The following is a 26363-nucleotide window of genomic DNA, read 5'->3' as shown; positions in this document are numbered from 1 at the left end:
GGCCCCGCCGCTCCGCGGCATGCGGGATCCTCCCAGACCGGGGCACGAACCCATGTCCCCCGCATCGGCAGGCGGACTCTCAACCACTGCGCCACCAGGGAAGCCCTGTACTTTTTTTTTTGCATTATGCTGCTTTCTAGGCTTTTCAGCTTTCAGCATTTTAGTTATTAAATGAACAGTATCTCTAATGGGTGATAAACCTTTTAACATGTATATTTCTTTGTAAGTTGATTCAGATATTCTCTTTTTGCTCACTAGTTTGACCATTTCTGGTCAGTTTTGTGGTAGTAATTCATGTCCTCTTGTTCCAGGATTTGATATGTACTGTTGTAGCTGAGAGGCGCAGTATCACACATGAATTTTTAATGATTTCTTGAGGACCATTAAGAAGTTAGGTGGTTTCTATGCAAAGTCCAGTCCAGTGACAGCACGCCCAGCAGTGATCTGAGTTGAATCCTGCACTGAGGTATTGATACCAAATATAGATACAGAGCAGCCCTGACTGCTCCAGGGCCCAAGGGAATGCGTTCTCTCTGGATGTATGTAAACCACTTGCAAATGACAGGCAGCTCACAAGGTCCATGGAAGGTGGAGCTAAACCCTTGTCTCAAGGAGGTGATAAGGGCAAATTTTATTTTATAACAGTATGTCCTTAGTAATTAGAAATAGTTGTAGAGTGAGACATTATGCTTTTGGAACTATAAATATCTGCTGTTTTTAGTATTAGCAAACAGTATTCCTGCCCAATCTTAGCAATGTATGACTTTTGAGTTATTTTTTTTCCAGTATAATTGGTAGCTGGTACATTTTATTAAGTCTCACTAGCCTACATTTGTGAGCCCACTGGGGAAAGGACTGGGAGAAGGAGAGAGAAGGCCGAAGAGACAAGGGAGGATATGACTAGAAGGTTTTTCTTTGTTGCTACCGAGCAAAAGAAAATTCAAAATTGCTTCATGTTTGGATTTTACCCAGCTTTTATCTAGCTAGCTAATACTGGGTTCATTAGCAACATGCTCTAAGCTGGGAGTTCGTAATCTTTTTTTTTTTTTCCTCTAAGCCATGCAGGATGCGTGATGGCTGGGGTGTGGAATTTTCCCATCGTGTGCCAGGGTTATGAGCAGTTCCCAGTGGAAGAGCTGCGACAACTCCACCCCTTAATCTCCACCAAAGAATGCAGCTGGGAATGCGTGGGAGACAGAGTGATGCCGTTAGAGAAGAAAGCGTGGATCGGCTCTAATTTATTATTTAGAAATTCACTTTTTCACAACTGTCAATATTTGACAAATGACTTGCAAGTTGCAACATGCCAGGGTGTTGAAACAACACTGGTGAGGACTGTTGCTTGAATTAGCTAAATTAAGTAACCAGACTTTTTGTTCCTTGGGAATATCAGAAATCTTGTCTCTCTTCTTAATTAATGATTATATCATACCCCATATCATATATATATGATATATCCCCCCAAATTATAGATTAATGGTCCATTGAAATGAGAAGTATAGTTATCTACTGTCATGACTCTAAGGATGAGGAAACCAACAATCAATGTAAATGTCTGTGGCAGATTAAAACGCATACACATTCTTTGCCGCTCCCCTCATTAGGAGGTGCGTCTATTATCCTGCCCTTGAAAGGGAGCTGACTCATATCTGCTTTGAGTGATAGAGTATGGCAGAAGTGATGTTATACCAGTGCCGGGTAAGCCTTTCAGTGGACTGGCACCTTCTTCCTGGTCTTTTGGAGGTCAGCCACCATGTAAAAAGATAGATGACCCTGAGACTACAGTGCTGTGGGAAGTTCAAGCCACATGGAGAGGCCCTTAACGAAGAGATGCCATGTGGAGACAGAGGCCGGCAACATTGATCTGTTGGCTGTTGGAGTGAAGGAGCCAGCTTGGAACGTGGTCCTCCCATCCCACCTGCCCCAGCTGACACCACATGGATCAGAACTGCCCAGCTGAGCTCTTCTGGAATTTCTGACCCTCAAAATCATGAGCAAAAATAAATTTTTTTAAAAAGCCATTAAAACAATAGATAATCAGAACAACCTAGGTTGAGAATTTTAAAGAGACACAGAATATTGTGTTGTAAGCATTGGCATTTATATAAGGAGATTACCAGTGGAAATGCGAGCAGATTTATACGGACCAAAGCTCAGAGAACATGTACAAAGAAAGAGGATGCTATTGAGACTGAAAAGCAGAGTAGTTAAATGGAACCGTGGGAGGAGAAAGAAAAACTTAGAAATTTCTCTTGGAAAGTGTAGGAGGAATTACGGGGAGAAAAATACACTTTCCCCTTCCTAGAACAAAGGAGGTTTCACTGAGTGGGCCCCAGGTAGCTGAGATGTGTTCTGCTTATGGGTACCCATGGAAGTGTGGGGCTGTCCTTCTTCAACGGGATGACTCATTAACTTGCTGTGTCTGACTAGAGCTTCAGCTATACCACTTTAAAAAAAATTTCTTTAATTTTATTTACTTATTAAAATTTTTTAATTTTTTAAAACATCTTTATTGGAGTATAATTGCTTTACAACTAACAGCTATACCACTCTGCTGGGAGGAAGAGGGTGCTGAAGAGGGTGGAACTGCCCCTCCTACCTTGAATCAGTTTATGACTTGAGGCTGCTACCTGGTAACCGCGGGGCCCCTACTCTGCTGTCTCTCACCCTAGTAGTACCCCAAATATTGGGCCCAAGCCCTTATTCTCATTTCTTCTCTGCCCACCTACCCTCCTCTGCTCATAAAGTAACATAACTTCAAATATTCTAAGTTTTACTATATTAAATAATTATTTAATACATTTCTCCTGATTTATATAAATGAAAAAATTACGAATTGACTAAAAGTATATTTATTGTATGCTCCAGTTTTGGGGAGGGGTGTATCTACAGCATACTGATTCCATGACACTGGAAGAGAGAGCCAACATAACTTTTGCTAAAAATATATATTCTAAAAAGATGTGAAAGGTTGGATTTGATTGTATGCAATGTCAGACGAAACAACATAGAATTTCATAGGAATGTATGCAAAGCTGGGACTTGGATTCCACACACCAGTTGCTCTCTTTTGGAAGGCACAGATGTGGATCTGGAGTAGCAGTTGACTCCAACAATCTGGGTCCATGGGGTGATGTAACCACCAGAACCATGCACAGTTATCTTGGGCACATGCAAAGAGTATAATGTTAAAAGGAGGAGGTGCGAATACCATTTTGGTCTTCACTGAACAAACCATGCCTGGAGTAATAACATGTTCAGGGTAGTAGGTGCACTTTAAGAGGACATTGTCACAGTTTATCCAGAGCTACACAACCCAGAAAGACGCTGAAGGGATTCTAAATCACACCATGTGAAAATGTACTGAAGGAATGGGGAAGATTTGGCCAGGAGACGAGAAGATGGAGTAGGTTCATATTTAGGGGTGTTCATTCACAGTTGAAAGTAACAAGCGACGGGGGAGGGCTCAAGTGGAAAGAAATTTTTTTCAAGAATTAGAGGAGGGCTTCCCTGGTGGCGCAGTGGTTGCGCGTCCGCCTGCCGACGCAGGGGAACCGGGTTCGCGCCCCGGTCTGGGAGGATCCCACATGCCGCGGAGCAGCTGGGCCCGTGAGCCATGGCCGCTGGGCCTGCGCGTCCGGAGCCTGTGCTCCGCAACGGGAGAGGCCGCAGCAGAGGGAGGCCCGCATACCACAAAAAAAAAAAAAAAAAAAGAATTAGAGGAGTCCAATAAAGGAGCTTGTGGAGTGTAAATTTCTTGTTCCTGAAGGTTTCAAGCAGCAGTTGGGGGATTGTCCTGGTTCAAGTTTAGATATTTAAAAAGAACTAGACCAGTTAACTTCTGAGGTTCTTAAGAATCCCATCAATAGGAAAGATGTATTTGATCATCTGAAAATTAACTCAAGCTAAGGTGTTAATAATGAAATGTGTTTTTTCCCAAGAAAATTTTTGCTTTAATAAGGCGTTCTAAATCAATAATTCTACTACCATGCCCCCATCTTGTCCCATAGCAAACACTGGTGATTGATCGATCCCCTATTGTCTTTCTGGCTGGACTGGGACCACCTCTCAGCAACAAACAATGTTCTGGGCAACTGGTACCATCAACTGTGTTGGCATAACAGCATGAAATCTGTTTGTTATCCCTGCAAAGCCAAGGAAGAAAGGTCTGAAACAGGAAAGCCTCATTACCCAAAGGTAACTTGTCTTGGAAAAAGCCCACTTAAGGTGAGTCACTTAAAACAGGAGCTAACATTTCAAAGTAAATAGAAAAAATAAGGGGTGAATAGAGCTTTATCTTGAAAAAAAAAAAAGTGGAAGTGAATATTCACTCATTCATTTCATTTCACAAGCATTTACCGGGTAGCTACCATGGTAGACACCATTTTCAGCCCTGGGAGTACAGTAGTGAATAAGACCCACAAATCTTTGTCTTCAAACAGCTCCCATTCTAGTGGAGGAGGCAATTATAACACAAATAGAAGAACAATTATTAAACATCAGGTCCTATGAAGAAAATAAGAAAGAATAAAGTGATGGGAGCTGCTAATTTAGGGAGTGTGGTCAGGGACATTTTCCTCAAGGAATCACATTTGAGCAGATCTGGGGGTGGTGTTCCCAGCAAAGGGAATAGCAAGTGCAAAGGGCCTAGGGAAGGATCAAGTTCACCTGTTGTAATAAGAGCAGGGAGGCCAGCATGATTGGAGGGAAGTTCAGAGTTGTCTCAGGGCCAGGGTGCATAGGGCCTGGTAGGTCATGGTAAACAGCAAATATGTTATAAAAATGTTCTTACTTTCCATTATGGATATAATTGTCATAGTGAGCTAATTCTTAGAAACAATCAAGAATAAATTACGCCCATTGGAGGGGATTTATATATAATTTTTCTGCAAAAATTTTAATAGCTCAGAATGATCACCTTCACTTGACATTTGACATGTACTACGTAATTATAAAAAGGTAACATTTAGAAAATTAATTAAGGGCGTCATACATTTTTCCAAGAACCACTCTTAATCCTTTGATATTTAACTCATTCCCTTCGGTATTGACATGTCACCATCCTTGTCAATTTTTTATTCTTGTTATTGTCAAAACCTCGTTTATCACTGGTTTTGAATGCGATTCAAACCAGTCTCCACCATCACTTCCACTGACTTCATGGAATCCTGAATCTTTTACACAAATTAAAACTTTGATTAGCAATCCGTTTACATATCTGCATTTTGTTGTCAGATGAATCAGAGAGAGATTGTCACACAGAGGTGGACTTGCTGTACACTAGCATTAATTGGAGGGTGGGGGGATGTTTGAATGGAAACCAGTATCATAACCAGTCCTCCATTGGTTTATATTTTTGGTATCTCAACTTTGCTTCGCTGGACATCTTTGAATCTTCGGGAGCTCAGAGAGGTCGATCACTCAGATAATGAGGCCTCTTTGGTTGCCACATCAGGTATTGGGGCTGGAGAGGGAAAGGACAAGAGGACCGAGAATTAGGGAGCGTTTCCTTTACAGAACATTATCTTTTCAGGCAAGAGTTCTCTCTTTGCACAGGGAAGCCTGCTCACTCCCAAGGGTGCTGGCAGGAAGCTACGAGTCGCTGTGTGGCGACCAGTGGAGCAGGCCTCTGTGACTTCCTGGCATTGTTAGGATGCTGGCTGCTTGCCGCAGGAGCTTGCAGAAGGTGATTTCTCAGAATGGAATGTTCTTCCAGGGATGTGTGGGTATTTTACATCAAAGAACTGTGAAGTGAGCACAGAGCCAGTCTGGATGGAGCTCATTTCATTTTTAAGAGCAGCCCATCTACATTTAGTAAAGTTTTCATTTTTATTGTTCTTAAAACAAAAACAAAAACCCTATATAAACACTGTGCCATTATGAGAAATAGAAAGAAAATATCATCTTTTAAACCTACTACCCAAGCAAAGCAGTTTGTTCATCCTGTTCCAAACTTTGTTTATATATTCTTATTTATTGTAATAATAATAAAAATTATAGTGATGAGAAAATTTATTGACTTTCTTCTGTCATTTTCAGTTACGTCATTTAGTCTCCATTAAAATCCATGAGATAGGTAATTATTACCTCCACTTTTACAGTTGAGAAAACTGAGGCATGGAGTGGTTGTCCAAGTTCAAACTACTAGTAACTGGTGGGTCTTGAACCCTGGCAACTCTAGACATTTCTTTCTTGACCACTATATTATTGCTTTATATTTTGCATATAGCCAAGTCCATACATTAGAATTAATTTATCTTCAATTATAATAAAGACTATTAAGTCGGAAATTCAGATGTTGACTTTAAGACTACTGATAGAAAAAGTAAAACATTGAAACTTTTAACATTTAAGTGAATTAACCATATTCAAATCTAGCATCTTTATTTCCCCCTTATTCTACTTATATTGTATAAAATAGGGTTGTACATAAAATATATACTATATATTATATGTATATACATACATTCATAATTACTCTAAAAGCATCATGATGACAGGGACGGTGTCTGGATTGTTCATAGCTACGGAATAGTGACAACCATGTAGCATCATTTGTTCAATTAATAATTATACCAGTTAATCTGTTTTGCATTTTTTTTTCCCTGATACACTCTGGAACTTTTTCCTCAAAATTCCCAGTTCAACATGATGTTAATAGATAACACTGAACAAAAAACTGTTTGGTCTTCGTTGAGTTTGAGAAATGTTGGTTGAAAAACAAAATACTGCCTAATATGCATTGTGAAGTTATAATATACTTCCTTTCAAAAACTGATTTCTGATCATGTAACCCTCTTTTTTTCTTTTCTTAGACCATCTGGGAGACTAGAATTCCACTGAGGACACTTTGGGAAACACTGATCTACAACTTACTTCTAGAACTCCAGGACTGTAGGTTTTCTGCTTCTCTTTTAAAACTCGTCTTGAACTACTATTTAGTCAATTAGTGTCTCCAAAATAACCAGATGTTGTACGATTGTTCATCAGTATTTTCCTATTCCAAGTTGAATAATACAAAGTATCAGAACAAAACAAAGCCCCAGACACTATAAAGATAAACTTTAAACCTGATTTAAAATGAAAACAAATAATGTTAGAAGAATTGGTTAAAAATAAGAATTAAAATGGTTGAATTTTTTACATGCTGCAAAAAACAAGTATTTTTTTTTTCTGGGACATTTTTGTGTGTTTTTTAACCGTAATCAACTATATCAAAAAATTGTTTCATTGAATGAGAATACTACCTAAAAGCTAATTTTAGTCCCTACTATTCATGGAGCCGCTGAAAATCCTTATTTCTTATCCGTGGACATTACTGAATACCTGCACTTATTTTATACAGTTGTTATTTCATGTTATTTTTGAAGGGCCCACATTACTTCATATACTTGTCCAAGTCCTGTTTCAAAGTTGAGAGCGTTATATTTTTCCATTCCAAATAGGTCACTAGGAATACTTAAATGAGAAAAGTATGACCTTTCTCTGCATTAGAACATTTGAAATCAGCACCATAGACAATGAGTAAAAGAGGTTTCTGAAAACTGGCAACCTTTGCATTTTTAGAGCCAAGAATGCTGAATATAAACTTACCTTTTTTGGTCTCAATAAGACAGAAAGAATAAACCTCGTTTTGTGATTTTTAAATAATGTGTACACATACATAGTGAAGAGGCCATGTCTGACACTCCTGAATATAACTCGTATGAGGTGGTAGGTGGCTTACGAATGTGTTCACACTGTATATTAAATCATTCAAGGGCTGAATACTTCTAAAGTTATTGTAGTCCATGGAGTTCAAATCTGAGACCATATAGGCATACCTCATTTTATTGTGCTTCCCTTTATTGCTCTTTGCAGACACTGCGTTTTTGTAACAAATTGAAGGTTTGTGGCAACGCTGTGTCAAGTAAGTCTTTTGGCACCATTTTTCCAACAGCATTGGTTCGTCTTGTGACTCTGTGTCACATTTTGATAGTTCTCACAATATATCAAACTTTTTCATTATTATTATATTTGTTATGGTGATCCGTGGTTAGTGCTCTTTGATGTTACTATTGTAATTGTTTTGGGGCACCACGAATTGCGCCCATGGAAGATGATGAACTTAATTGATAAATGCTCTGTGTGTTCTGACTGCTCCACCAGTTGGCCATTCCCTCTCTCTCTCCGTTTCCTTGGATCTCCCTATTCCCTGAGACACAACAGTATTGAAATTAGTCCAGCTAATAACTCTACAATTGCCTCCAAGTGTTCAAGTGAAAGGAAGAATTGCACATGTCTCACTAGCATCAAAAGCTAGACATGATTAAGCTTAGTGAGGAGGACATGTGAAAGCTAGCTATAGGCCTCTTGTGCCAAACAGCCGAGCTGTGAATGCAAAGGAGATGTTCCCGTAGGAAATTAGAACACAGCATCCATTCTGCAGCCCGTGAATCGAGGAGTACTTTAGACTTTCCAGTCTTGTTGTCAAAGAAATAGATCTTGTAAGGCTGTAGCTGCCCTAGGTTGTGATTCCTCTGATGGATCTGGGCGAAGTAAATTGAAAACCTTCTGGAAAGGATTCACCATTCTAGATGCCATTAAGAACATTGGTGATTCATGGGAAGAGGTCAAAATATCAACATTAACAGTAGGTTGGATGAAGTTGATTCCAACCTTCACGGATGACTTTGAGGGGTTCAAGACTTCAGGTGAGGCAGTAACTGAAAATATGGTGGAAATAGCAAGAGAACTAGAATTAGAAGTGAGCCTGAAGATGTGACTGAACTGCTGCAATCTCATGATAAACCTTTAACAAAAGAGTTGCCTCTTATGGTTAATAAAGACAGTGGTTTCTTGAGATGTAATCTACCCCTGGTGAAGATGCTGTGAAGATTATTGAAGTGGCAGCAAAAGATTTAGAATACTACACACACTTGGTTGAAGTGAAAACACATTTTTTTTTTTTTTTTTTTTTTTTGCGGTACGCGGGCCTCTCACTGTTGTGGCCTCTCCGGTTGCGGAGCACAGGCTCCGGACGCGCAGGCTCAGCGGCCATGGCTCACGGGCCCAGCCGCTCCGCGGCATGTGGGATCTTCCCGGACCGGGGCGCGAACCCGTGTCCCCTGCATCGGCAGGCAGACTCTCAACCACTGCACCACCAGGGAAGCCCCACACTTGGTTGAGAAAACAGTGGCAGGGTTTGAGAGAACTGACTCCAATTTGAAGTTCTATTGTGGGGAAAATGCTATCAAACAGCATTGCATGCTCCAGAGAAATCATTCGTGAATGGAAGCTTAAATTGACATGGCAGACTTCCTTGTCTTATTTTAAGAAATGACCACAGCCTCCCACCCTTCAGCAACCACCACCCTGACCAGTCAGCAGCCATCAACATCGGGGCAAGACCCTCCGCCCCGCCAGCCAAAAGATTACAACCTGCTAAAAGCTCAGGTGATGGTTAGCATTTTTTAGGAATGAAGTATTTTTTAATTAAGGTATGTACATTGTTTTTTCAGACATAATGCTATTGCACACTTAGTAGACTACAGTATAGTGTAAACATAACTTTTATACGTACTGGGAAACCGAAAAATTCGTGTGACGAGCTTTATTGCAACATTTGCTTTATTGTGGTGGTCTGGAAGCAAACCTGCAATATTTCCAGGGAATGCCTGTGTTAGGCTTTTATTCAGCTACTTTTAAAAATATTTAGAGAGAGGAAAGGAAAATTGCAAAGGAACTTAAGGAAACCTGTTGTTCTTTGAAAACTCTATTTTGATTTTTCAAAGTATAACTTTGAAAGTTAAAGATATGACTCTGATACAAATATAGGGACATATCAGATCTGTTAACTTTAATAAGGGGATCCATAAGAGGGGATCTATAAGATGATGATTAATGAGGGAATCTGTAAGATGATGATGTTCTTGGTTCCAAGAGCGTTTTGAGGATCTGAACATTTGCAGGCATTTAGAAATAATGTTAGTATAAGATTGTTAGGTTAGATGCAAAATTGGTTAAAGCTGCACAATGCAATAAAACCATCAACGCTGAGGTTATCTTATCCTCTGGACAGATTGGACAAAATGTGCCATGTTAACACGTAACTCCACAGTGTCAGGAATCTAACTAAGAGTGAATAGCATGTCAGACACAAGTCCATTTTTTTTAGAGAATTAAGCAGTCCTTGGGTGGACCTGTGAAAAATGTCTCATGACACTGAAAGGTCTCGCTCTTTCCCCTTGGTGCCACATTTTGAGTAATTTTTCTGAGAATCTGGAAATGAAATTTTGAAATTTTTTGCTGTCGTTTAACTCACCGTCTGATATAATTTTGACTGAAAACCGTCTCAGCTGCTTCTGGGAGTGGAGAGATTAAAAGAAGGGAATGGGGAATCTTCTTAATTCGAAATTCAAAATAAGCATCTTTCCCAGGTGACTGTTCACTCCATATCAAGGTCAACGGGCAGGAGAAATTAACAATGGAAAGAGTGCAGGACAAACATCTCCAGGGGAACGAAGCAAGCAGGGGCTAACAGCCTTCCCCTCCCCCAGCAAGGCTGCCTTTATTTAAAGGTGGTAGCGTGGGTGCATTCGCCCTCTCATCTTTTGTAAAGGTGGTTGGGAGTGGAGCTCGGGCGGGCTGCTGTTGCAGAGGAAACCCCATCTCGCGCACGGTCCCCCCCTCCCCAGTCACCAGCTAATGCCTGGAACAAATTCTCCACCCGCCCTGCGTGGGCTCATTCACAGCTCTGCAGTCCGGGGCTGGGCGCTTCCTCTTCGGGACTGAAATAACAGAGTGCAGACAGATCTGGTGTGATGCAGCTAGCCCTTTTTTCAGAGGCTTTCTTTTTCCTGGGCAATAAACACACACCCACACATCCACACCCCCAAAACAGCAGCTATGTTCCCCTCCCCCTTCTCGTTCCCTTCCAGCTTTTTCTGAACGGTCTCTGAATCTCTGCGAGCCTCCATCCCTAGAGGGAGGTAGCTCTGTAAAACTGGTAGGAGACGTCTGGAAGAAAGAAAGTCCCCCGCGGATTTCAGCACCTAGGCAGAAACAGTCAGGCTTTCCCGGGGGCGGTGGGTACCGGGAGGCCCGGATTAAACGCGGCGCCCTGCTGGCGAGATTGGGGTCGTGCGGTCACGCTCCAGGTGCTTCTCGAGGGGGTCCCGGGGTCCCGGCCCCGCCGCCGCGCCCCGCCCAGCTCTGTCCCCGCAGCCTCGCGGGCTGCCGGGCTTTGTGGTTCGCCCGTGCGGCCGGGCCCCTGCTGGGGGTGTCGTTACGAGCATGTGCAGACAGCAGCCCAAGGTAGAGCGAGCGTGCCGGGGAGCCCTGAGACTTGCCTTGCAATGCCATGTTTGTGTATGGGCTCTAACTCCCGGAGAGCAATCAGGGAGACGGCTCCCCGGCTGGACTTGGCTGATGTTTTCTTGTTTCTGTTTCAGCCTTCAGGATAATTCCTTCAGCAGCACCGCTGTAACAGAGTAAGTGATTCTTGTCACTAAAATAAGATTTGCATGCCTTTCTCAGGAAGCAACTATCGGGAAGGTATCCTCCACCGTTTCCAGCCGCTCTGGGTACTGGATGCATTGTCTCCTGTAATCTGGGGCTGTGAAGACCGCGAGACGTGGGGACTGATGGGGCCCAGAAATCTTTACAGGTTGAAATCAGTCTTTTAGCAACTACGGGAGAGCTATTAAAACAAACTGATGGCCTGCGGGAGCTCAATGCTCCAAAATACGTGTTCTTGGAGTTCAGATTTAAAAAAAATAAATCTCTTTGACAGTTAAGTAGGGAAGCTTTGTTGTATTTTGCCAACGTTGGTGTCTGTTTTCATGGAGCATGCTGTGTACATTTACGGCAAATAGGAGATGGATGTGAAATGAGTTGGATTCCGGCATGTGATAAATAGGCTAAACTTAGTCTCACCCTCTGCTGTGTACAGACTTTTAAGACACAGTAGAGTAAACTTTTCTTGCACGCCCTTTGTCAATTTTGTCTTCTGCCCTCAGAGATCTGGCTATAGGAGGAATGCGTTATCTAGTCTCATGGTTAAAGCTTTCGATTGGGACAACTAACACCTTTCAAACATGGAATGAAGGAGTGAATATTTTACTCAAGGCCAGCATGCATGGTATTTTTTTATTAGATATTTATAGTTTGTGGTTTTAATTCTTGTCATCCCTTCCTTAATATGTTTTTCTAATACTATGTTATATATATATGTTAAAAATTAACAGGTAGTATATTATGCTAATACTGTATGTAACTGATATATAATTTACATATATCCATATATGTATGAAATATCTATATTTAGTAGTCTTTCTCTAGGCTAACTCATTATGTTTACTTCCAGGACCTTATGATAGAAGTCACTCTAAACAATTTTTCAGGAAAAAAGGGGTATCAGGTTGTATACTCAACTACATTTAAAAACGCTGCAAGTTTGATACAGAAGTCCCGGTAACTTGGGAGTTATTTGCTAAAGTTCTCTAAAAGGCAAATACATTATGTGAGTTTCAAGTCACTGTCACAATGACTTGGTGATGGAGGGCTACAGGGCTTCCCAGGCCCTCTTGTTTTTTCACATTCCTTTGTTTCTCTGTTTGGATATGCTGCTCTCTCAGTGTTGAGCTTTGGGCTCACTTAAGTTTAGTTACTTTTTAAAAAAAATGGCCCAGGGTTGATTTTAGAAGATCCAATGTAAAATACTCATTGGGACCTGCTGTGTCCTGTTAATGAGATTGCTTGGTAACGGTGCTACAACTTTGCTTTTCTAAAAGCCTAAGAGTGGGGAGAGATGCAGGCCAAAGTTTGCAGGCCAAAGATGAGGCTGTGACTCCTGGTTCAGGTGCACAGGTATTGCTTTCCTCCTTTTGCTGTGCTTACAGCCCCGGATGCTTTCTGGGTCTGATTCTCAGGACGCCTGTGTCGCTGAATCCCCAAAGTCAGCCATAGGCACAGCAGCTTCAAAATGGAGTTACTTAGTTCTAGATTTCACATGGACAATTTTTTAAAAATGGCTTTATAGTTAAATGCTGGGGAAAGTCTGGTACCTTGTCTTTGGACACTCCCCAGGGAGTTCTGATTGCATAAGATCCTGTTGTTGTTTTCACAGAAGTGACAGTGATTTATTTTAAAAGGCACTGAGTGACAATGGGAAATGCCATCTGGCTAATCTAAAAATCTGAGGAGAACATTTGAAGCATACCAAATCTTCATAGGTGTAGCAGTACAGACGAGGGTCATTTAAAACTAGGCATCATCTAATATAGTATTTTCTCCTCCCCTCAGTAATATGAACCATTTTCTGTGGTTCTTTGGGCATGATCCTAAAGTCAGCAGGACCAGGATGCACTACACTGAGACAAAGAAGTAGCATGTAATCAGTAAATGTTCACGTCTGGTCTCGGCACGCACAGAGGAGGCACTTGCCTCTCTTATATGTTTTAGATATGAGAAAACGTCCCCTTTCTCCTAGCCCCACCTCACTCCTACTTCCTCCTACCCACATGTATTTATCTTTTTTAGTCCCTGAAATTCTATCCAGAGATGATTTTGTTTTTGGATGAAGAACTCTGGTGGCGACCCTTATTAAAATGGAAATTTTAAAAGTCTGGTGCCCCTGGGAGGTGGATTCCAATTGTCGTTAATACTTTAATATAAATTATGTTATCAGCTAGTCTAACCTAAGAGGGTTCTACTTGGCCAGCTGGGGGTCTCATAAGAGTCAAAGCGAAGGGGAATTGGGAGGGACTCAAGGACGTATTTTATGCTTTTCTCAGTTTCTCCCATGCCTGGCCTTGTCTGTGCAGCTCTGGACCAATTCAGTTTCTTTTGCTACCCAAATTCTTCTGAGATCAGAATGGCCTTGGCCTTCCCTTCTGTATCTGCAGCGCCCTTTCATCTGTTATTTTTCCATGGTCATTTCCTCTGTTGCCCTGGCTAACCCGTTATTTGAAATGCAGCCTACCCAGCAATGAATTCTGCAACAAATTAGTTATCATGCAAAGCAGTAATTCTCAAAACCACCTGATTATCAATATCAACTGGGGAAGGGAATGGGGGCTTGTGAAAAATCCAGCTTCCCAGGCTTTATCCCCAAGTGGGAACCTAGAAATAGGTGATTATGTTGGAGTCAGCCCACTTGCTGGTCTGGGTTTTTTAACCTTCAGGTCAATGTTGAACTGTTTAGAAGCATACTAGTTATGTGGGGAGAAGGGTAGTCTAATTTAAAAACTCTCATTCCTGGGCTCCCCCCCAGAGAGTTGATGTAGTGGGGCTGGGCTTGGGGATGAGGTTGGAACTTGCTATAGTTTTTCCATTTAAAAAAACTAATTTATTTTTAAAAATTGAAGTATAGTTGATTTACAATGTGTTAATTTCTGCTGTACAGCAAAGTGATTCAGATATATATATATATATATACACACACATACACATTCTTTTTTATATTCTTTTCCATTATGGTTTATCCCAGGATATTGCGTATAGTGGAACCTGTATTTTAATCAGACACACTTTGAGAAATCCCACAGGATTGCAGGCTATACCCCTGCAACTTTGCCTTCAAGGGACATGGTACTGCAGGGAATAGAAGTCCCCTTCCGGGTACAACTACATTTTATCTAATCACCAGTCTGAGATTTCTCTTCTTCTTTACCCCAAGACAAAAAAGAGAACCTCTCATGGGCACTTCTTTCTCCACCATTATTCTAAGAAACAAGTCTTTCTCTCTCTTGTGAACCCCTGGGAGCATAGACTGAAGAGACTGTTCAGTGGGCTTAGTGTGGTGGAACAGAAGTGACACAGGCATCACTGCTTTACGCCTCGGAATCCTGGGAAATTCCTTAGCCCCTGTGTGAAGGTAATTCCTACCTCACACCATTGTCAGGCTTAATTGAGATCATATGAAAGAGAAGGTGAGCTATAAAGTACTATCTAACTTTTTCTTGTTTGTGGTTGATAGAGGAAGCAAAAGTCCACACAGAGAGAAAAGTTACAACCCTGAGCATTTCCCAGAGAAATTATGGCAAGGACAAATTATCCATGTATTGTCTGGGCAACCACAAATTAAGAACTCTGGGAACTTAGAATCTAGTTGATGAGAACCTCAAAGGAAGTCATTTAATAGAGGTGTCTTCACATTTTTTACTGTGAACAACAATAAACACATTTTATGTTGCAGTCCAGCGCAAACGTATAGACATGGTTTATTTAAACACGTTTCGTGAAATAACACTTAACCCTCACCGTACTGACGTTTTCTATTCTGTTTCTGTACCAACAGTAACAACAAAATGCTGGTAGCTGCTGTCTAATTTCAGGACCTCCTAATAGGTCACAATTTACAGTTTGAAAAAGTTTGTACTAGAAGATGCCTGGTTTTGATAATTTACAAAGAACATCATTAAAGGGTTGGTCTTTAAATTCTTTTATTGGAATAACATGTAGGAAGAGAATCTCATGCCCAAGACCAGTTGGACACTTGATCTGCGTTGATTTTTTTTCCAGGAGTAGGAATATTTGGATATGGGTTCCCAGTGTGGAATCCAGTTTTATAATTGGGCCAGTATTGTGCATTTGCAGGGGGCTCCTGGGCAAGGAATCAGTAGAACAATCAGAAAGATGTTAATTGACTAGAGCTTGATAGTCTTCATCAAAGCAAATGAAAATTGAACTAAAAGAGCTTGTATATGTGTGCCACGGAAGCCATAGGGAGATCTATTTCATCGCTATGTCTGCAAGCTAGGAATTGTGTTCTCGAGTGATGACTGGAGTTATTCACTAGTCCTTAAAATCAGATCAGCTGGGCTTCCCTGGTGGCGCAGTAGTTGCGAGTCCGCCTGCTGATGCAGGGGACGCGGGTTCGTGCCCCGGTCCGGGAAAATCCCACATGCTGCGGAGCGGCTGGGCCTGTGAGCCATGGCCTCTGGGCCTGTGCGTCCGGAGCCTGTGCTCTGCAACGGGAGAGGCCACAGCAGTGAGAAGCCCGCGTACTGCCAAAAAAAAAAAAAAAAAATCGGATCAGCTAATTAGGTCTGGCTTCATATTTCAGAAAGCATCTGCAACTTTGTATGTTCTGGTGCTGATTTCTCATTTTTAACTAATTGTACTTTGGGAAGAAAAATTAATAAATCAAATGAGGGGGAGAAAAAAAAGTTCTTGCCAGATTCCCAAACAATAGGTATTGTTGAGCTCTAAGGTTGAAACTCTGTTTGAACCCTAGTTCTTCGGAAGCAACAATTCTAGATTTCGGTTCTTCGTTGGCTTTTCTACTTAGCTAGGTTGTTTTTATTGGGAAACATTTTTATTCATTACACAGCTCAGATGATCTATTACTGTAAATGCCTCTAATGGAGGAGAACAAGAGAATGTTTAGGAATTTAATTGTTGTTTTCCATGAGGTGGACAAAGTGGGTTACTGAGAGTCAAAAAAAAAAAAACAAATGGGAAAGCAAGGAAATTGAGTTCATTTTGTTAAGGAGAGCATTTTGTTAAGTCGATGGATTTTTTTTCCCCAGCTGCCAGCAGGTAAAGAAGGTTAGAGGCTGTAGGTGGCCTTTGTTTAATTCATTACAAAACCATAATTTAAAAGGGATGGTAAGGAAAGAGGACTGAAGCTTTCATCAATTTGTTCTGTGGGTAAATTATACACCATTGCTGGTAAGGAATATTTTAAATTTTTAAATGATTTCGTGTAGTATAAATATTATGGTTATATCTACGTATGTAGACATTTATTTATTTATGTCTACTCATTACATTGGGACTCTGTCAGAGCAGGGGCTAGGTCTTCCTCAACTTTCTGTCCTTTAGCAGTAGTGCTACTCAAAGTGTTGTTCACAAATTGTCTGTAACTTGTCTGAGACAAGAACAGTACAGAAATAGGGAGTATGCCTTTAATAACTTTTATAGGAATTTGATATTCCTGCGACCTTTTTACCAAATTATCTCTCCACAGTGGATTGGAAGTAGAACACCAACTGGTCAGTCGTGAATCCCAAAAAGTTTGAGAAGCACAGCTCCAATGCCTAAGGCAGTACTTGGAAGGCAGCGAGTGCTCAATAAATGCTTGTTCAATTATTCCAGGGAACAGACTTGCTGAGGGGCCCGAGTTAATGATTTGATTCAAGCATTTATTGAGTGTCTACTCTGGGGTAACATTGTAGGCACTGTGGCAGTGTATCTAGAAAAAGAAATGATGGTTATTTCTTTTCATGGAATTAACAACTAATTTGAAAGATCTCAGAGGTACAAAGGAATTACATAACAGTGCTAGGCAGGATCTAGTTGGTTACTAAAACCTCAGAATGAAGAGTAAACCGTTCTGTACTAAGGTTAAAATGGGAACATGGCACGTGGGTGAACTTGGCGAGAAAAGTTCACAGAGCTTGTGAGGCTGGAGCAGTGAAGGCTGAGTAGGAGTTGAAGATGGAAAAAAGCATTCCAGGCTGGAGTGGGGTGGGGTGAGGCGGGGTGAGAAGGGCTGAGAATAGGAGCAAAGGCTCCCTCATACACTAGAGTGAGACAATGGTCGTCCTCCAGAGGCACTGAGGCAGTGTGGAACACTGGAGAGTTTTCAGTATGGAAGAGCCAAGAAATTTTCACAAGGTTATTTCAGAAGTTTTGTGAAAAGGAAGGATGTCAAGAAAGTCTGGAGGCCAACGCAGTGAGCCAAGGGGCAGCTGGTGTGGTTTGGGACTGCCTTGAGGCAGAAGAAATGCCAAGAGGTATGTAGCGGCGTCTCTTTTGAGCCAACAGCAATCCACCAGTGTTGGTGTCAGATGTTTCCTCAAGTGCTGTGAACAGTTAGGTTCTTGCTAAGATCTCGTTTGCTTAGGTGACGCAGAGTAGTGGACGAGAAAGGAGTGTTACCTCTGGTTCTAAGCGTTTAAGCTCTCATGATATGACAACATTGGTATCACTACCTGGTAGACGTTGGGAAATTGACGCTGGTTTGAGTGAGAGTGGTAAAGATTGTTCCATTTTTTAGTTTCCTGTGCTAATCTTCAGATAATTTTAGACCGTTGCTACTTCTGCTGCAGCAGACAGTTGGATCTGATGTGGTTTTATCTCCTCTCTCCAGGTGTGACGAAGACACAGTCTCTCTGCATGAAGATCAGACTGACTGCTCTAGTCTCAGGTAGGACCCACCATTGCTTGGTTCTTAATTATGAAGGACAGAAATCATCTGGGTCTGGTATCTTAAGTCTCTTCTTTGAATTCGAATAATTTGTTCTCATGTTCTATTTCTTCTAATAGATTATCAGCTGTTGAGGAAGTTTTGTCTTGTCCGCTATTGCATACCCCCCTTAGCACTCAGGACGGTACCTTTTCTATGGAGAATGCTCAGTAAATGCCTATTGAATTCAACATTGATTAGCACATCTGTTCCCATCATAGACCTTAAGGAAGAGCTTCTAGATTCATTCACCAAACATGGCATTGAGTGTCTGGAGTGTGATCTTGGTCATCACCGGGTTCATGATATGATGGCAGAACCTTCACGTTAACCATTTCTTCTACATCTGCTTCACTCAAGCACTTTCACGTGCATTTTATTATTTAATCTAAACAACTGAAAGGAAGCTGATGTTTCCCTCCTCATCCCAGGTAGAGAAACTGCGGCTCAGAGGGTTTATAGCTCATCCAAGACAACACAGCCGCTATGAGGCAGAATTTGGACACTGGTCTGTGTGACACTTGTTGGCTAACAGACATTTGTTGAAGGTCTCTGTTTCATGCATTTTTGTGTGCCAGAAACCAGTGGAGATACGGGATGGGGAAAGACAAACCAATCCCTTCTCCCAGGAATTGAGTTCACTGGAGGAGATAGGCAAGAATATAGATGATGCTACAGTGCATTAAGTGCTGTTTTACTAGCAGGAAACAGAGGACTCACTTAGAATGACCAAATAGCCCAGTGAGGTTTCTGAGATGGATTCCTGAAGAAAACTACACATGGCACGTGACTCTTTTCTTGGTGGAATATAAGGCCAAAAACCTGAGGGAGCAACTTACTGGCAAGCCAACAGAGGGCAGAGAAAATAATTCAACCTGAAGGTATAGCAAGCAGTTCAGGATGGCAGGAACCCTGAGAGCTGAGGATGCCAGGAGTGGTAAGAAAGAAAGTTCCAGAAATAAACAAAGACCTGATTACAAAGGGTTTATATACCCTGCTAAGGAGTTTGGAATTTATCCTGGCGGTATTAGGAAGACTAAAAATAAACTTCAGTTTTTTCTTTGCAAATAACCACTCGCCCAAGGCCCCAAGTGAGAGTAGCCCCCATTTATCGGATTGTGGTCTTGAGCCAACTTTCTTTGGTAGGCATTTCACAGAGACTGTACTGCCTCTGTCACGTAGAGATGCCGGCATTTTACGGATGAGGGTCACAGAGGTGAGGTGCTGTGGCTGCGGCTGCATTTCTAACAAGTAGGGAGGATATTTTGGACTCTTGTTCTTTTCAGAACAACTTGCTCCTTCTCAGTTATGACTGATTCCAGTAAGCGGTGACATAAATTACATTACCTATATTCTGTTTGGGGGATTCTGAGGAACCAGTAATAGGTTGGAAATGTATTTCTAAGGATGACTTTTCTATTTAGGTTTTATATTTGTGTAATGAGAGAAAGATGCTTTTTTGCCCCGTTTTTCAAGTCAAGGATGACATTTATACCTTTTGGGCACCTTGAAAATATGATATAGAAAACAAAATTCAGGTATTATTTTAGGAAGGAGTCTATCAAAAGCGTCGTTTTAGATTTGAAAAATCATTTTTATTCTTGAGTGTTCTAGAATCCTCCTCGAATGAAGAACATTTAGGTTATGGTAGAGGTCGCTGTTGCTTCTTTCGTTGCTCACCGAGGTGCATCGGGTGTGTGGATGAGTAGTATTTGTCACTAGCGAGAGGCACGCATTTCAAACGAACTAGTGTAGTTCCAACTCATGGTTTGATATTGGTTTCCAAACCCATTCGTGACATACAATTTTTTTAAATGATAGATGATCTTAAGGGAAAACATTAACCAGTGTCACTGACATTGTTTTGTTGTTTGTTTTGTTTTTGTTTTCAGTTACTATCATGAAGAATTATTTCACCTGTTGGGTTTTCCTTTACCAGATACGAAGTTTGTCCTGAGGCTTGAGTTTTAACTCTTTCACATAATTTTACTTCCACATCTTTTGTCCAACTGCATGCACCCCGGCCATGCTCCAGACCTCCTGGCCCAATGTTTTCTTTGTTCTTATCCCAGAAACTAACTAACTGGAGCTCATCTTCCTGATATCAGCTTAGTGAGTTTAATCTTTTATTTGTAAAAAGGCGTCCTGAGCAGTCGACATACAACCCTTTTGCTGATCTTGTCTCTTGGCTTTATGTATCCTTGAGCCATGAGGAATTGCTTGCTAGCTGACCTTGCCAGAATCTCTTTTATGGGTACTGCTGGTCCGGGCACAGGAGGGAAAAACACCACCTGGGGGAAGTGGCCAGCCCTACAGAATTGCATGATCTCGTACTGAATGATTGCCTGTGGGTTAAGGACAATCATATTGATCGTATAAAGGGAATGCTCCATCTGGCTATGGTAGTTGCTGAATTCTTAGCAAAATAAGAAAATAAAATGCATCTAGATTTAAGAGGGACAAACGACTTCAAATAAGAGTGTTATTATGTCACTATTTTTGAAGCAGTTGAAGGGGCAGGGCGATGCTGTGTTGAATTGGATTGATGCGTGAAAATGAACACTGCCCTCCCAGCGCTGAGTGTGTGGAGGTAGTGCCAGCCAGGTCAGTCTTCTCCAGCCGTGCCACACCCTCAGGACCCAGATACCGGGATCTTTGGCTTTGCATTGAGAGGGTTGTTCAGATAGATGGCTTGGCTGGGTAAAACTTGGCTCTTGTCTTAATTCTATTGAGGTAGTATGTCTTCTATTAAAATAGACCCCATTTAGACTTTTAAATGCATCTGAAAGTTGTAAGGAGATGGTTAGAGACTTGCCAGTGAGGAGGAAGCATCATGCCTTGAACCAAGTACACGTGCATGAGAGACTGGGGACCCACCTGACCACTCCAGGTCTGGGTGAATTAGCCCTTTATTTAATCTCTGGGGTTTAGAGTGTTAATCTATAATGTAGGAATGACAGTAGCTAACTGGAATATCTCACATTATTATCGTGAGAGAAAAACATGACACATGTGAAACCATCTTGAAGTGAAAAATGAAAAACAAATATGATAGTATGTGCAAAGCTACAACTACAGAAAGTATGTATCCACTAGCGAAGATGGGAAGGGACTGTGGCATGATCTAAAAAGTGACATTCAGTTCCCCTGAAGCAGTCTACACTACAAAGTTTGCTAGGTACCGTGTAAATGAGCAGCAGTGAGTATCGCCAGCCTCTCTTTCCCAGGGCGGATTATTAGACTCTTTTTTTGTTTGTTTTCAATTTGAAAGCAGTCACTGTTTATTAACTGACCAGAATACAAAAATAATCCTGGTAGATACCTTAGTTCATCCTTCTAATAAGCCTGTTGATCTGGTCTTCCCTGTTGCCAGCATGTCCACCTAATACAAAATGGGTGCTTTCTAAATTGGGTCTTTCCTGTTCTAGAGATGAAGACAGTAAAGAAAATTATCCTGATGCCGGGGCTCCGCTAGAGGAGCCCGTGCCGTCCCGCGAGCCGCCGCAGCATGTAGAGCAGCCCACGAGGCTGGACGTGCTGCGACCCAGCATGGGCAACTTCAAGTCCCGGAAGCCCAAGTCCATCTTCAAGGCCGAGAACGGGAGGAGCCACGGAGAAAGTCAGGTAGCGGGCTCCACCTCCTCAGACCTTGGCCAAGACAGGTGCTCCTCTGGCGAGAGCACCGTTCCGGTGCCGGTGATGGTCTGAGCATGTTATTTTGCAGGCGGAGATTAGCGTGACTTGTCATTGTGCACCTGCAACCTGGGACGCGTGCGTGCTCCCCTCCCGTGGGTTAATAGAGGAGTGCGCTGGGCAGGCTGCTCATTTAGCGCCCTTTCAAACTGATATTCTTAAATGCTGGACTTTGACATTGATTTAGGGGAGCTGCTGCGTGCTTTGTGGGGCAGGGTGGAGGAGGATTTCCAATGAGCTTCACTTATCCAGGGAGTGTAACTCTGGCCCCAAACTGGGAGCCTCTTCTCAGCAAATCAGAAGTCCCAGGTTTATACAGAGCCATTCTTCTTAGGCTGCAGTTTAGTGGCTTTGGGAAAACACTCAAGCGTCTATGTGCATGATTGTACGTGTGTGTAGAATCTGGTTCTTTGAGGTAGATAAGTATTTAAATGTATGAATGAAGCATCTTTCCAACTTCATTCAAGTAATACATTTTATACACACTTATTTATTTTACTTTTGTAGTCGTAGAGGGATGTATCAAAGAATGTGATTTTTAACACTCTTAAATACCCCGCAAATAATTGATGGTGCTTTTAAAAGAGGTGAAACGAATATAATCCATTTTAATATTACTGGGAGGTTAATGGTCCCAGCATTAAGATTATACTTGTAATGCACCTAACACAGTTTTGGGGACATAGGTGCTTCATTAATGTGACCTTTGCTTTTTTGTTAACACCTAACTGTTAACTTTAAAAATAATGTGGGAGGCTCTCAGTGTAATACGTTAATTATCTAATAACTTGAAGTCCAGTCCAACTTTGCAAATGGGCACCAGGTGATCTTCCTACTAGAACAACTTTGGCTGGGCAGTTTATTTGACCTTGTAATTTTCTTATTTGCCTTGTGTTTTTTATCTCATTTCTTTTTTGGCATTGTGACCTCTTATTTAGTCACTTAATTTTGCAGTGAGATGAAATGCCGTGAGCATTTATGAAGTTCTGTTGTAATTTTCTGAAACTGAGTTGAATTGTAGAGAGAGGTTAAGTGTGAAATATCATTTGAGTTATGATTAACTTGAGACCCTGCCTATTACTGAGTGTACCCAATACTTGTTTGATTAGGAGTCTGGTGCTGGGGAGGACACAGGTACCCAAAGGGCTGTCTGCAGAGGCTGACTGGGTCCAGAGAGACTCTGACCTTGAATCTCCTACTAAGGGTCACCTGTGACATTGTGGGCTTTGGGTGACCAGCCATCTCTCCTAGAATGCCCTCTTTCTTGTCATCCTGTAGTCTGGCCTCAGAGAAATTACACAGTTGTCACTTGTAATAAGGTGCTAATGGGGCATGTAATTTCCAACATGTTGCTCATGCACAGGAAGATTCCAGGAGAGTGAGATGCTTGTATAGTCTTTGCGGATAATACAGCATTGGAATCCGGGACTGCACATAGAATTTCCAGTTCATTCCAAACATCCCTGTGTACACAATGAGATTGTTTTCCCCGTAATGACTAAGAGAACTTTGATAATATCATTTTAGGTCTTCCATATTTTGGAGAAATTTGAAACAGATTTCATTCTTCCCATTTTCTTTGGAGAGATATATTTAACACTGGTTGAGTACTGATCAAGAACTGAGCATCTATAAATAATATTATTAATAAAATCAGCTGACACTTATTTAAGCATTTACTGTGCTCCAGGCTGTACCATGTTTACGACAATCCCATGGAATGGCTATTATTATCTTTTTGTACAAATGGGAAAACGAAGGCTCAGAGGGATTACATAACCTCTTTAGTCAGATTTGGAAGAACTTGAGTGGAATGTCTTTTCCATAAAAGCACAATATTTCTAACAAGAGGTACCCAGAACTTCCAAGTATGATTCTGGTGATTTACTTACCCCTTTTTATACAAAACCTTTTATTTCACTCTGGAATTTTTTTCCTTTGGTCATATATTGTGTTGCTGAGCAGTAATTAGTTACTGAGAAAGGATTACTTTGGAGAGAATTTTATAAGTGTGTTTTTCTTCTCTGCCCTTAAAGCTTTGTGATGTTGGTCACATAAGCTGGACAAACATTGTCTGAGTGAATGTTAGCTCCACTAGGACTTAGGTTCCTTGAGGTCAGTGAGTCAGTCTTTCTTGTCCACCTTTGGATCTCTGGCACTCAGTCACTCAGTATTATTCAATGAATGACTCAAAACTGTTTATATATATATATATATATATATACATACACACACACTATTCAATGAATGACTCAAAACTGTTTATATATATATATATATATATATATATACACACACACACGTTATATATACAATTACATGTATAATTTTTTTGTAAAATGGTATATATATATATATTTCTGTAAAATGGAAGCATTATATCTTTATTCAGTTATAAAAAGTCACTTTTCAAAAGAACATATAGATTGATTGGTTCAAGATGGCAGAGTAGAAGGACGTGCTCTCACTCCCTCTTTCGAGAACACTGGAATCACAACTGCTGAACAATCATTGACAGGAAGACACTGGAACTCACCAAAAAGATACCCCACATCCAAAGACAAAGGAGAAGCTACAATGACATGGTAGGAGGGGCACAATCACAGTAAAATCAAATCCCATAACTGCTGGATGGGTGACTCACAAACTGGAGAACACATACCACAGAAGTCCACCCACTGGAGTGAAGGTTCTGAGCCCCATGTCAGGCTTTGAAACCTGGGGGTCCGGCAACGGGAGGAGGAATTCCTAGAGAATCAGACTTCGAAGGCTAGTGGGATTTGATTGCAGGACTTCGACAGGCCTGCGGGAAACAGAGACTCCACTCTTGGAGGGCACACACAAAGTAGTGTGCGCATCAGGACCCAGGGGAAGGAGCAGTGACCCCAGGGGAGACTGAACCAGATCTACCTGCTAGTGTTGGAGGGTCTCCTGCAGAGGCAGGGGGTGGCTGTGCCTCACCGTGAGCCCAGTTAGGCTCCAGTGTTGGGTTGCCTCAGGCCAAACAACCAACAGGGAGGGAACTCAGCCCCACCCATCAACAGACAAGCAGATTAAAGTTTTACTGAGCTCTGCCCACCAGAGCAACAGCCAGCTCCATCCACCACCAGTCCCTCCCATCAGGAAACTTGCACAAGCCTCTTAGATAGCCTCATCCACCAGAGGGTAGACAGAAGAAGCAAGAAGAACTATAATCCTGCAGCCTGTGGAACAAAATCCACATTCACAGATAGATAGATAAGATGAAAAGGCAGAGGGCTATGTAACAGATGAAGGAACAAGATAAAACCCCAGAAAAACAACTAAATGAAATGGAGATGGGCAGTCTTCCAGAAAAAAAATTCAGACTAATGATAGTGAAGATGATCCAGGACCTTGGAAAAATAATGGAGGCAAAGATCGAGAAGATGCAAGAAATGTTTAACAAAGATCTAGAAGAATTAAAGAACAAACAAACAGAGATGAACAACAGAATAACTGAAATGAAAACTACACTAGAAGGAAGGAATAAGCCTCTTAGATAGCCTCATCCACCAGAGGGTAGACAGAAGAAGCAAGAAGAACTATAATCCTGCAGCCTGTGGAACAAAATCCACATTCACAGATAGATAGATAAGATGAAAAGGCAGAGGGCTATGTAACAGATGAAGGAACAAGATAAAACCCCAGAAAAACAACTAAATGAAATGGAGATGGGCAGTCTTCCAGAAAAAAAATTCAGACTAATGATAGTGAAGATGATCCAGGACCTTGGAAAAATAATGGAGGCAAAGATCGAGAAGATGCAAGAAATGTTTAACAAAGATCTAGAAGAATTAAAGAACAAACAAACAGAGATGAACAACAGAATAACTGAAATGAAAACTACACTAGAAGGAAGGAATAGCAGAATAACTGAGGCAGAAGAATGGGTAAGTGACCTGGAAGACAGAATGGTGGAATTCACTGCTGTGGAACACAATAAAGAAAAAAGAATGAAAAGAGATGAAGACAGCCAAAGAGACTTCTGGGACAACATTAAATGCAACAACATTCGCATTATAGAGGTCCCAGAAGGAGAAGACAGAGAAAAAGGACCCAAGAATATATTTGAAGAGATTATAGTTGAAAACTTCCCTAACATGGGAAAGGAAATAGCCACTCAAGTCCAGGAAGCACAGAAAGTCCCATAAAGGATAAATCCAAGAAGAAACACACCGAGACACATAGTGATCAAATTGGCAAAAATTAAAGACAAAGAAAAATTATTGAAAGCAGCAAGGGAAAAACGACAAATAACATACAAGGGAACTCCCATAAGGTTAACAGCCAATTTCTCAACAGAAAATGTACAGGCCAGAAGGGAGTTGCATGATGTACTTAAAGTGATGAAAGGGAAGAACCTACAACCAAGATTACTCTACCCGCAAAGAACTCATTCAGATTCGATGGAGAAATCAAATGCTTTACAGACAAGCAAAAGCTAAGAGAATTCAGCACCAACAAACCAGCTCTA

At 41.4% G+C, this 26363-nt stretch overlaps 1 protein-coding gene across 18 annotated transcripts in view; it reads left to right on the top strand.

The window, feature by feature from the left end:
* FAM13C (family with sequence similarity 13 member C) overlaps positions 1-26363 on the top strand; it is a 401019-nt gene that overhangs the window by 260368 nt on the left and 114288 nt on the right. For 6 of the 18 annotated variants that reach the window (XM_028482088.2, XM_028482086.2, XM_055081352.1 and 3 more), the window contains 7 exons: positions 4011-5455; positions 5534-5686; positions 6816-6894; positions 11433-11471; positions 12000-12121; positions 18080-18136; positions 21604-21799. In XM_028482088.2, the coding sequence (XP_028337889.1) occupies positions 21725-21799 (75 nt within the window). In that variant the 5' untranslated portion in view covers positions 4011-5455; positions 5534-5686; positions 6816-6894; ... (2 more) ...; positions 18080-18136; positions 21604-21724. Of the gene's footprint in view, positions 1-311; positions 467-1057; positions 1329-4010; positions 5456-5533; positions 5687-6815; positions 6895-11277; positions 11472-11999; positions 12122-18079; positions 18137-21603; positions 21800-26363 lie in introns of those variants that run through there. The other 12 variants (XM_024115643.3, XM_028482085.2, XM_028482089.2 and 9 more) reach the window with 11 other exon arrangements.

The sequence above is a fragment of the Physeter macrocephalus genome, chromosome 20 (genome assembly GCF_002837175.3).
Source record: "Physeter macrocephalus isolate SW-GA chromosome 20, ASM283717v5, whole genome shotgun sequence".
Classification (NCBI taxonomy): Eukaryota; Metazoa; Chordata; class Mammalia; order Artiodactyla; family Physeteridae; genus Physeter; species Physeter macrocephalus.
This window is presented reverse-complemented; position numbering and strand designations above follow the sequence as displayed.